This window comes from Centroberyx affinis, unplaced genomic scaffold, assembly GCF_046629955.1.
Source record: "Centroberyx affinis isolate AG114_WGS23_722 - 3 ecotype Tasmania unplaced genomic scaffold, CSIRO-AGI_Caff_v1 ptg002950l_1, whole genome shotgun sequence".
In the NCBI taxonomy this organism is placed as follows: Eukaryota; Metazoa; Chordata; class Actinopteri; order Beryciformes; family Berycidae; genus Centroberyx; species Centroberyx affinis.
In genome coordinates, this window is record NW_027281065.1 from 42,001 (window position 1) to 54,530 (window position 12,530).

Below are 12,530 nucleotides of genomic sequence, written 5' to 3' on the forward strand. Positions count from 1 at the left end.
CCTTACTCTCACCTAGCCACAGGGAGCAGGATGATAAGAAATGGTTGATTATACTCTGCTGGGTTTGCCAAGACGAAAGGGTCAGTATAGCAAAAGGTGGAAGTTCTCTTTACCCTAAAGATGACAATGTTACATATACATAATATATATATAATCTAACAAAAATGAAATAAAAAACATGATCAAAAAATTACTTTTCACACTAATCCCAACTTTTTTCAAAGTCTGCATTTGTATAACTCAAGCTGTAGGGAATGACAGTAAATAACCTTCTTCATGACTGACCACTTAATAACTTTAAGTGCAGCAGGTGCAGAGACCAGAGTTAGATCACAGCTCACTGAATGGTAGATGGCACAGAACTGTGTCTGTGTGTCTGTGTGCATGTATATGTGTGTGTGTGTGTGTGTGTGTGTGTGTGTGTGTGTGTGCGTGTGTGTGCGCATGTGTTTGCTCTGGTTCAGGTAATGGTCTTTTCACATCTACCTTTTTAACAAGATCAACAGCCTCCATCTGGCTACCGTGCTCTCAGCTCATAACAGGCAAATAAATGCCTGGTTTGTTAAAGTAGGGCAAACTACTGCAGCCAGAAGACACAACAGAGGAAAAATACAATGCAGCATCTCTGTTCAGACTGCTGAGGCTCAGAAATGTGTCTGTTAAAGCCTGCCACAAGCCGCTATAGCTTTATCACTAAGAGAGAAGAGGTATTGCATAGATAATGATTTCTTAATATTTAATGAGGACTGTGTGGCACACACACACACACACACACACACACACACACACACACACACACACATACACTTCCCTTAAAGTTCTGTCTGAAACTCAACTGCAGATAAGTTGCCTTTGTAAGGAAACCACATTGGTTATTCACACATTGGTCAATATACAAAAATATGACAATATTCAATAACACATTGTGGTGAATGGCAAGATTTTTTGTTATTTAAAAAAAAATTATATTAATAGCAAATCAAAAGCTTGCCAAGTTAAAATTATACATTTGGTCTGTGTGGTTTGATATTCCAGTCTGGGTGTTTGCAGTAGCACAGCTGACCAAGAGTTACAGCCGTAGGCAGTGCTGCAGTCCCCTTTGGCAGTTAAAAGCTCCAGATAAAATGCAAAATCACCCAGGATCACTTACTGTGTTTCTGTCAAAGGTGCTCAATGCAGTATCTGTTAATCCGTCTCTGTGTCCAGTCTCTGCATCACTCCACCATCACATCTGCTCGTGAGTTTCCTGATGATAAAACCGTGGGAGTTTTCCCGGTGACAGAAACCCTGTTCTCTCTCTCTCTCTCTCTCTCTCTCTCTCTCTCTCTCTCTCTCTCTCTCGCTCTCTCTCTCTCTCTCTTTTTCGCTTTCTCTCTCTCTTCTCCCTCTCTCTCTCTCTCTCTCTCTATCTGCATGTACAAATACTTTTGTATACAAATACTTTTTGTATATTATGAAACATATCTCTAAACATACTCTGAAGTATATGTGAAAAATATTTTTTGCAGCATGAGGCAAAGGTTCTATAAAATAAAAACGTTCCTGTCAATGGATCTTACTGCTCTGATCAATCATCAGTGCAGAAGTGCAGTGTGCTGCTCTGCAGCACAGCCTGCATTTTCTGTTGACTGAAGTGTCATCTGCTTACCTGCTCTGACCTGAACCACAAAGCTGATCAGAAACGTTGATCTTGAACCTGCTGTTCAGGCACAATACACAACCGTAAGTGAGACAGAGTCTGCTTTTTATCCAGACAATTGGCTGTGATGGTAGCAGCACCATAATTCATGGTTAATGGCTCAGCCAGGGAGAGGAGGGGGATGATGTGTATCTGCCTCTCCCACCAGGTCAGCCAGATCAGCGCAGACAAACCCTGCACAGCTGTAGACATGGGGGAGGTGAGACAAAGTCTTTTAGACCCCCATGCTACAGTGTTTTAGTAAGTCCTAGGCTACAAACCTGGAAGAATAAAATCACATATTAAAAAGGGAAACATAAGAACATAAAGTGGCAGGTCATGGCTCGCTTTGCCATCTGTTTTGTTGGATATGTTTATTTTACTCTATGTAAAATATTATGACAAAATAATATTTGTTACAATATCTCTCCTTTTGATTCAATTTCAGACTTTCTAATGCCATCTGCTGACCAAATCCCAAATGATCCAACCAGGAGGGACAACCTGACACACTTTGTATTCAAGAATTTTTACTCAATATTATGTATTTCCTTTCGACAAGAGAAATTATGGATTTCAAAAGGAAATTCATCATGGATTTATTAGAAATGAATCCCCAAATATGCTAACTCAGCTAGATATTCAACTGCAACATTATACCTAATATATATTATATGATATGCTGAACAAGGTACAAAATACTCAAGGTACAAAATCTCTTTGGTGGGTTCTTTTTTCTTGTTTCTGAAATTGATAGAAGGATGTGAAGGAGCAACTGGACTACCAGACATGAAGAGAGCACTGTGAGTCAGAGAGGAGGTTGAGGTCATCCCATGCGCAACATTCACTGCAGTTCGATCATCAGAGAATCATTTTACTGCCCGACAGAAACAGATCACCACCTCTGGTCTCTCTGTTCCAGACATTTTGAGACACACAGGGTGTTGCAGTTCGACATGATGGCGGTGTTGAATTCATATAGGCTACTTTTCCAAGGTTGAGTCAGAAGATTGTGACCCATGCCACCTTGACAGTGATACAGTTTAGTTCTGTGTATCAGTTGGTGTTTCCAGGGGTTGTGGATGCTGTAGCCCATGCAAGACCTTTGGTACACTGCAAATGTCTTAACTCCTGTTGTATCTACTACAGATTGTCATGCATGTTGGTCTTCCATAAGACATGTAGTTCAGGTTCATCAGTATCAGACACAATATCAGAGATATTTGACAAATGTTTGTAAATATCCAGCATGTCTTAAATTCTACCATGGTGATGATTCAAATTTGCTTTATCATCAGTTTTCTCAAAAATAAAAAAGAAGCTCTCTAAGAGGTCAGTGTTGTGCTTCATTTACTGTAGTGTGACGATCCTGCATGATAGTGAAAGCTAATTCAGATAAAATACACCATTTGCATTGGATCCTTTTCAAGTGACAGAACAGATAAGACAGGACATATTCAACTTTTATTGCTATGTGGTAATACTGTAGTAAGGGAAGGCTTCACAGTCCGAGCCAGACTAAGGGCAAGTGCTAAACACAAAGTGCCTATCAGTAGCCAATGACCATCAGTTACAGTAATCCTCATCTGGAACAACAACCCATGATTATTTTAAAAGGCATCTGGCTGAGTAATCCCACTTCTTGAAATAACCATCTAACCATAAGCTTAATCATACTACTGAGAATTAAATAAGCTCAAGGAATAAGCTGATGAAACAGCAGCTACACATTCAATTCATTTGAGTTAGTTGTGTGGAGCAAATAAGGTGTGGGGACTCTTTAGTCTCCCAGGTGTCCACTTGAAAATACCACCAAGTTGGCCTAACTAACAAGGAATGTAGATGGAGACGATTCTAATAGAAACTGCTTTACTGTATGTCAGTCAATTGACATACAATAATTAGGATATGTTTTGAATTAATGTTTTTTTTATTTCAGTAATAATATTACAATTACCAATAATGAAAGTAAGACTTTATTTGTGATATTACTCCGCTCTAAAAATGAGATTTAAGATGAATAATTCAAAAACTCCTCCACCATCCCCTGATTCATTTTCCTACGTTTCCTTAGATGAGAAATGGCACAAAAGTTAACTTTTTTCTCAGTGGATGTATTCTTACTACTTTGATTTTATTGAGCAATAGGATGAAAGGAACATTCAACATCAATGTTGAGAGAGAGAGAGAGAGAGAGAGAGAGAGAGAGAGAGAGAGAGAGAGGGCGGTGAGTGTCAGAATAGTGAAATAACCCCTTTTTGATGTTTGAGATGGGAGGCACTCTACAGTGTGTTTTGATGTTTTGTAGGCTATAGATCTTGAGCTTGCACCAGCTTGCACACACAGGTTCATGTCAGTTTTGGTCAGTGTCTTCCCAGTCTGTATCCCATGCTGCCTCCATGTGGCCAATCTTTTCCAACTGTCTTATATGAGGTTATAGTTTAGAATTCATAAATGCTATTCCTTAACAAATTAGTCTGCAATTCAAGTGTTTAAAGTAGGCCTAACTGTTTTTGTAGTTGTTGTTTTTTGTAAAAAAAAAAAAAAATAATAATAATAATAATAATAATAATAATAAAATAAAAAAAATAATATATTTTTATATTTTTAGAATAGTAGAAGCAGTAAGCAGCAAGCAAAAGGTAGCCTCCACTGAAAATCTCTGTGGCTCTCACTGTAACAGTTACCATCTTTTCCAGTTTAATCTCGATAGAGTCCAGATGTCATCACAGGTTCAAGTTGTCCACGTTTATCAGATTGGTCCCTTTACAACCACAAGAAAATACTCTTTTCGGCATGTGAATGTTTGAAGTTGGCTCTGATTGACATTAATCAGTCAGCTGGCATCAGTTGAAAAGAAATATCAAGTCACATATAACAAAGACTAGTGAGTATGAAAGTCACGTTAGTGTTAGTAATAGTAAAGCTTTTGTAAACTAATGTTAATTTAGCTAATAACTCTCTGGCTGTGGCTAACTCAGGTGAGCTAGCTAGGTTAGCTAGCATAATTTAGCTAAAGTGTCTGCTTAAACGTTAGCAGTTAAACATGCATTTTGTTTGTTTGTCTTGGGACACGGAGGTTTCCTAAACTTTCTTAAATAGATACACATTCAACTACAGGCCCTCATTTGATAATATTTGCTCTTAAGGAACTGCATCTGAATAGATTTTTGTTGTTGGTATGATTTAGTGTAATGTGTTAGTATTGCACAAGCATTTAACGTTACACTGTAACTTTAGCTAGCTGGGAAGGGGAGGAAAGCATACATAGTTAGACCTACATAACCTACATGAGTATACATAATCTAAAAGTCATACTTCCTTTGTTGTGCTAATCTCTAGTGAATGCCGTAACGTTAGTGAAATTAAGATATTCTTCACTCTGTGGGGATATTTAGTCAATACTTGTTATTTGTAGCCAGCAACTTCTGTGCCAAGACTTAAAATGTTCTCAGCTGACTTTAGCTACAGCTAGTATAAAAGAAGCCCTAATCAAAACTACAAACAGTTACAGTTTATTAAGTCAAGGTGACGTTTGGCAGTACAATGTTAGTGTCTTTGTTCATCCCAGATGGCTGGGGAGCAGAAGCAAAGCAGCCAGCTTGAGCAGATCATGCAACTTGCTCAAGGAGCCAAAGGATCAGATCTGATCAGCCTCATCAACCAAGTGTTGGGGGCTCCTGGAGTGTATGCCTTTGGGGAATTTCTTGAACTTCCCTGCGTTCAACAGGTAGTGCACACATACATACACATAGATTAAGTATATGCTTCTTACATGCCACTTCTGTCCTGAGTACAGTCACAGCAGAAGACAGTTATTCCCAACAATACTTGAGTGCAGTGTTAATGAATGTAATTTTAGGATTGTGACACCAGATGTCAGCGTTTTCAAGTCAGCTGTAGCTTCTCAATAATAGTGGACTGGGCTGTGTACTTCATCTTGTTTCTCCTTTTCTCCCCGCTTCAGCTGTCTGGTGGTCCAAACAGGGGCTATTTTCAACTGCTAAACATTTTTGCCTATGGCACATACCATCACTACCAAGGTGCAGTGACTAATTTGCTTTCTGCTCAGAGTCTGCAGTTTCCTCTAATGGAGGGTAAGCGTTACATGTATGTTGCTGTTGTTTGCAGCTTTAAAAGACACTCTTCCCCCTTTGAATGACATCCAGAAAAACAAGCTGAGGCACCTGTCTATTGTCACCTTGGCTGCGAATATGCAGGTAGAATTACAATCATGTAATTATCACAGTACTAATCAACACAAATTATAATTATTGTAGAACTTTAATTTTGTTCATTATTTCCACACTTTATCTATTATTCTACCTACTCTAGTGTTGATTCTGTCTGACCTACCCATCCGCCATCCATCATCATTCCCCAGGTTATCCCGTACTCTGTCCTGATGAAGGACTTGGGACTTGTCAGTATTCGGCAGCTGGAGGACCTGTTGATTCAGGCGGTGTATGTAGACGTGATTCGAGGGAAGCTGGACCAGTGCAAGCAACACCTGGAGGTGGACTTCTGTATTAGCAGAGACATCCCATCGGAGGGAACCAGCAGGATCACTAACAGACTCACACAGTGGTGAGCAGGCTTTTGTAGTTTGACTTAATTCATTGTTCAAAGTTTTTCCTGTATTTATTTTTATTTTTATTATGACTTTAATAAATATAATGATCATCCTGGTTATTTTGCTCAATATTCTGATCCTAATTACTTAATCACAATTCTTAGTATTGATGATTTGAGGAACAAAGTTCTTATACTGCACTTTTGGCATCACATGTCAACATCTTGACTATTTCCAACCACTGCAGACACTCTAAATGAAATGTTTCAGTATTGCCAATGAACCAGGATTCTAGTTGTGGAAACTAAAAGAGCAATATACTGTATGATTATGCATGATTAGTTTGCAGCCCTACTTTGGCATATAACAAATAAATGGTTTGATTTGCTTCAGTTGTGTTCAGCTCATTCTATTTCTGCCCACTGGGGACAGGTGCAGTGAGTGTGAGACTGTCTTAGCCACCATACAGCAGCAGGTGGGCAGAGCGAATGCGATCAGAGAGGCCCGCTTAGAAGCTCTACAGCAGACTGAGACTGAGGTGAGAAGAGGGAGACAGGCTGATGCAGACACAAAGAAGGCTTTGTCGAGTGAGTATTTGCGCCTGACCTCTCTCCCCTCAGGTAAGGAACATCCGCCGGCAGCTGCTGGTCAGCCCCACTACATCAAGCGAGGACCTGGGCTCCCTGGGGGAGCGAGAGGAGGAAGGAGCTGTTGCCAACCCTAACCAGAGGGTTGAGCGCAGGCTTTCGCCCCTCAAAGTGTTCAAGAGCCCAGCCTCTCAGAATCAGTGACCATCAAGGCATCAGTCTGGGCCAATGCCCCGCCCCATGTTGAGGCTGGGCCCGGGACACAGAGGGCCTTCTTGTTTTGCATAATTCCTCCAAGTTCATTAATGGTGATTCATGAATAGAACCTAAACTCTTTCATCTAATAATATAAGCTAACATTTGTTTCTTTATGTCACTGTTAATAGACGTTTTTTGCCAGTTGCCAGTTATTCAATAACAATATTACATTTTTCTAATCTCAAAAGGGTCTATGAATTTTAAAAAATATTAAATTTTTCTAATCTCAAAAGGGTCTATGAATTTTAATTTTAAAGGATTTATGTCTGGGCAATCTTTTTTTTTTTTTTTTTTACTCATAAAATCATCATCCAACCCATCATTATTATGACATTTAGGTAAATTTTATATTGCATTATTGAACATTTGATGGTTGTGCATTTAATGGTAGTTAATGTGATCGTTGAGGTCCTAATAGATCTAATTAACAACATGTCTAACAATGACCCAATACAGGCCTGTGCAGACGAGCTGTTTCTGCTTGACTATTGTCAGGGGGTTCAAGTGTCTGTCTGTGCTGAAATGTTGGGAACCCCTTCTCCCTTGCGTACCCCACTGACCTAGATTTCAATTGTTTTCTGGCTGAGACAATGGGAGAAATGGTTTCATAATTGAACACAATACCTGGGTGTTATTCAACACGATTGTTGTTAAGGTTCTCATTGTGGTGTGATTTTGTGTTGAGCATTGTGCGGTTACTTTATGTAACCTACTCATGCAGCCCCCCAGTGAGGAGTCTGTCCACCCTGGGGTAAAGATATATCACTTGTAGACGGACCAACAGATTATTGTGTAATTGCTCGCATCTCTGCAGCCTGACCACTGCAACCACTGCTGTGTCAAACCCAAACATACTTCTCACATGGGCTGTGAAAAATTTACCAGGCCATGTTGCATATAGACACATCCTCCGTAAGCAATCTGGTACTGTATAGCCATATCTTGACAGACAGTAAGACAAATATCCATTTCATGGGCTCACAAAAAATTTAGGCCAGACTCTAGACAGTTAAGTAATCTACATTCAGGGGAGTCTGTTGGCCCTAAAGAACAAAATAAACCCAGGGTATGACCCACTCATTATGTGTTATTGGCCTTCATGCCATGTCAGCTCTCCACAGCCAGTCTCGTAGTTTAAGTCCTCCCACATACGGAGGGAAATCGCCCGCTTCTTCTTGAATTGAGGATCAAAATCTCATTTAGTCACTATGCTTTGACATCACAGACACCCGTCACATATATGATTGTTTGTATCCATCACTGGAAAGAGTAGATGAGATAGAACATCCCCAGTGGAGTTGTAGAGACAGAGACAGGCAGGCGGAGGAATAAAGAGAGGGAGGGTACAGTGCTCTATGCCCGGTGGATAGATGAAGAGTGAGCAGAAGGCAGATTAATCAAAGGACATCAAAGGCAGATGGATGAAGGGAGGGAAGGAATGAAAGAGTGCCGCCCGTTTGTCCCATGCCGTTCCCGCTCCGCTCTGCCTGAGCCTGCTCTCAGATCTCAGGGCCATTGTGCCGCACGGGTGCATGGAGGGGGCTGGGGCGCAACACACACAACAAATACTCATACACACACACACACACAGGAAAGTCTGAAATCAACAGTTTGAAAAGGAAGAAATGTAATTTTCTATCTCTTCTATCTACCCCAACTCACACCCTCTCTCCCTGTCTACTTTCTTCTGTCTCTCGCTCTCTCTGAAGCCTATTTTTGTTTCTCATCCTCACGCACATAAGGCCACTTGTAATTTTCCAACATCAAAGCTCGGCCATTTGAATTTAGCAGAGTTGGCTGCACAAACTTTCACTGAAACATAAACACACAGTCACACACTCTCTCACACGTATGTTGTTGGCAGTGTGAACTCTGCTGTCAGCATTGGCTTGTGGCAGCGGTGGCCGGCTCTCTTTGATAATGCTCCGCTAGATTCGGCCGCTGGTCTTTTTATCCTTCAGCCAGTTAGTTGGCTCAAAGATGACTCCAATTTGTGTTCCTCCTTTGGGTTACCGGGCGGCACAGACTTTTTTCTGTGTGCAGAGTGTGACCAAGTCTCTCTCCACTGCCTGCGGATGTACAGAACATTGTGTTTGTATCAATTCTATATCTGAATCACTTTCACGTCTGCAGACTTTTCTACCACCTAATGCCTGCAATATTAATATGCACTGAATCATATTAGTGCATTGCATAGAGAATTTTGAATTAGATTCATAGCTTTCTTTCGTTACTGATGTGAAACATTCACACAAATAGAAGTGGGATCCAAGTTGTTAGCCACTCTATTGCTTTTGTTCAACACACTGAATGTATAATATGTTAGAACAACCTTCAGTATCGAATGGCACCTCCAATTGCACAGCCATGTTTCAGTGGACTTGAGGCTTAAAAATCCTTTATTCTGTCTCTTCCACTTCTTCTCTGCTTCATGAATGAAGTGGATTTAATCAATGAAATCAATAAGGGATCATAGCATTCACCTGGATTCACCTGGTCTGTCTATTTCATGAAAAGAGAAAATGCAGCTTACAGAATGTTACCCTGTGAGCTTTAAATGTCTTAATGTTGACAAACTACAAAACCAGATAGAGGCTGAAATCCTGACATTTTCCAGATTTAAGGCCTCAGAGACATCTAACACATCAATCTGTGTGATAATATGCATCGTTTGTCAGCAAGAGATTTGCCTGTGGCATTTTCAATTTAGGCTCTATAAAAATGCTAGAAGTATGAGTCCCATAGGAAGTCAAAACAGTATGTCTCAGGAAAAAAAGACTATTCTGCATTTATTGTGCTTGAGCAGGTGCAGTGACTGGACATATACGAAAAGTTAATAAATGCAAGCGCTTAAGATGAAAACTTTAAATCTGTTGAATGAATGACCACTTCTGGACTTCTAAAAACACATTGTGATCATAAACACTCTTTTACTGTATCTTTATGTAACAAAAGCGGGAGTTCAGCTGAGAAAGACAAAAGTGATGTGAACTGACAATATTTTAATGGGGGGGATAAAGGACTGTAAGTGATCAATGGAGGCGGCGGCCAAGTGATGCCCGGGGGACGGCTTTGATGTGGGCATCCTCAGAGAGACGCCGGGGACAATGCCCTCTTTGAGGGGCATGGAGAATGGCAGACGCTTCTCTCTCCCTCTCCCTTGCTCTCTCACACGCCGTCCCTCCCCCATCGCTCCCTGTCACCGTCCCTCCCCCATCGCTCTCTCTCTCTCTCTCTCTCTCTCACTCAACCTATCTCTCCATCTCCAGCTCTCTCTGCTCATGCTGTGACTCTTTCATTTAGACTTGCGTTGACCGTCTCTCTCGCTCTGCATTCCTCTACTCCAATGTCACATCAGCCCATACCCTTAACTGCACAACTTTCTCCCTCTTCCTCTCATATTAATTAATTCAAACAACACCCCCTTCCTTGCCGCCCAGCCAATCACTCCACCCTCCCCATTCCCCCTCCCTCTCTCTATCTCTATCTCTCTCTCTCTCTCCCTCCCTCTGTCTCCTTTCATAGAACCAAACCTCTTTGTAATATCCAGCCTTGGCAAGTTGCGCCCGATTTGCTGTCACAGTCTTAATGAATTCATCTGTTTGTGTATTGGCCATGGGAGCATCTCTCCCTCCCTCTCTCCCTCTCTCTCTCTCTCTTTCCTATCTTCTCCCCCTCCCTCTCACTGGTGGTGTTCCCCTGGGGACTCTATATATACCAGGGACCACTCCAGGCACCTATTGTTCCTCTAAGTAAACTTACAGACAGATGCCCTGCACCACAGTGTGGGAGAGAGCCCAGAGAGTCAGGAGGAGGGAGACAGTTAGCGACCGCCAGACAATAGGACCTGGACACAGTGAGCGCACCACCGGCTAGCCTCAGCTCCAGCAGCTCTGCATCCTCTTCGGTCATCCCGTGCTTCTCCTGCCTGTCTGCTTGTTGCCACGGAGGAGTGGAGGTCTGATGCTCTGACACCATGCTGCTGGTATCGCTGCTGCTGATGGGGCTGGACTGCCTCCTGGGAGCCCCGACTGGGAGAGAGGTGTACAGGATGCCACAGAGCGCACTCAAAGGTAACAGCGCTGCAATAAGACGTTTTTTTTCAGGACTTAGTGTTTTGTTTTTCTTAATTTTTGCAGTTTCTGTTGAGACTGTTGACCACAGTACTAATCACAGCGCCTTAAGCACGAACGTTGTAGACGCCCTCAGGGGTGGAACTGAGTGTAATTGAAAATAATTTGGGGAAACTCATAGTAATTGCATTGGAACTACGTTTCAAATTTCCTGAAAGTCAAATGTTTCTCTTTTTATTTAAAGTATCATAGCGAGAACCCCGTAAAGTAGTGATGTAAAGTAGCAATGTTGTGATGCTTCAGGTTTAGAGTGAATATTTCTCAAGGTGTTGAGGAGAAAAAACATCTGGTCATACTAAACCAGTGGTCCAGATCAGAGCACCCACACTACCAACTTAACTGTGGAGAGTAGCATACATTTAACTGCATTTTGGGTAAAACAGCAGGAAAATGTTAATATGACACATTCACAAATGCTGTGTATTTTCAGTTGGATTACATGTTATGTAGGATGACAGGCGGCAGGCTCGGATCAGTATTTCCTCTAGCGTTCTACTGAAGAGCAACAGGTGTGTGTCCCCATGTAGCCAATGATGCAATACGATGTCTTACCAAAAATCATCCCATGACCAATGCACTTCACCATTACTCTTCATAGACTGTTTTCATAAGAGCAAAGATCAGAAATGTTGGGCTATCCTGTTTTCGTCTTCTCTAGCCTACATTGTGCCGGTTACATCTTTGTACTTTCCGAGGAAAGCTTATCAGAGAGCTGCTGTAAAGTAACGAGTCTAATCCTGCGGTAGCGGCACAGTGATGAGGGACCTCTGGCCTTCTCTGGTTGAAGTGCTGAGTACAGCGGAGCCTTCATACTGGCGGTGGTGATGGCGGTGTGTGTTTGGAGTGTTTAGAACAAGGGACTCGGGGTCCCAGCCGCCCCGGGGCTGCCAGCCTGTGTCCCTAGGGCCTGTCCCTGCCCGCCAGCCTCTGCCCACTCAGCCCTGGCCTTCTAATTAAGTCTTCAATCAGCATTGTTGTTGTTAGCGGCCTATCCTGTGATGTGGCGCGGCACAGAGGGGGGCTGCAGGGTCGGCGGTCCCATTGAAGTGTGTCTGTAGAAGCCTCACCAGGGCGCTGAGCGTGAGCTAGCTCCCCTAACACGCTGCCAATGAGCTCAAAGAGCAGCATGAGAAAAAGGGGGCTACTCACACACACACCAGAAAGCTGTACCAGTTCATACAAACACTCACATACACACATAGACTGTTCCCACAGACCATGACTATCTTCTATGTAATGACCTAGATGTCCTTCCCATTGACCTGTTGCCAAATTTTACCTTCAGAAAGCCTTATAACTTT

The 12,530-nt window shown here is 42.1% G+C and overlaps 1 protein-coding gene across 1 annotated transcript; it reads left to right on the plus strand.

Moving 5' to 3' along the window:
* Positions 1–5,249: 5,249 nt before the first annotated feature.
* LOC139658693 (COP9 signalosome complex subunit 7b-like) lies at positions 5,250–7,042 on the plus strand. The gene is made up of 6 exons (XM_071536846.1): positions 5,250–5,408; positions 5,646–5,721; positions 5,810–5,898; positions 6,063–6,265; positions 6,684–6,789; positions 6,872–7,042. The coding sequence occupies exons 1-6, from the start codon at positions 5,250–5,252 to the stop codon at positions 7,040–7,042; spliced, it is 804 nt and encodes a 267-aa protein (XP_071392947.1).
* Positions 7,043–12,530: the final 5,488 nt, after the last annotated feature.

Coding starts and splice junctions, on each gene's coding strand:
- LOC139658693 (XM_071536846.1), top strand. CDS start 5,250: ATGGCTGGGGAGCAGAAGCAAAGCAGCCAGCTTGAGCAGATCATGCAA. Junction 5,409..5,645: donor AACTTCCCTGCGTTCAACAG/GTAGTGCACACA, acceptor TCCCCGCTTCAG/CTGTCTGGTGGTCCAAACAG. Junction 6,266..6,683: donor ACTAACAGACTCACACAGTG/GTGAGCAGGCTT, acceptor CACTGGGGACAG/GTGCAGTGAGTGTGAGACTG.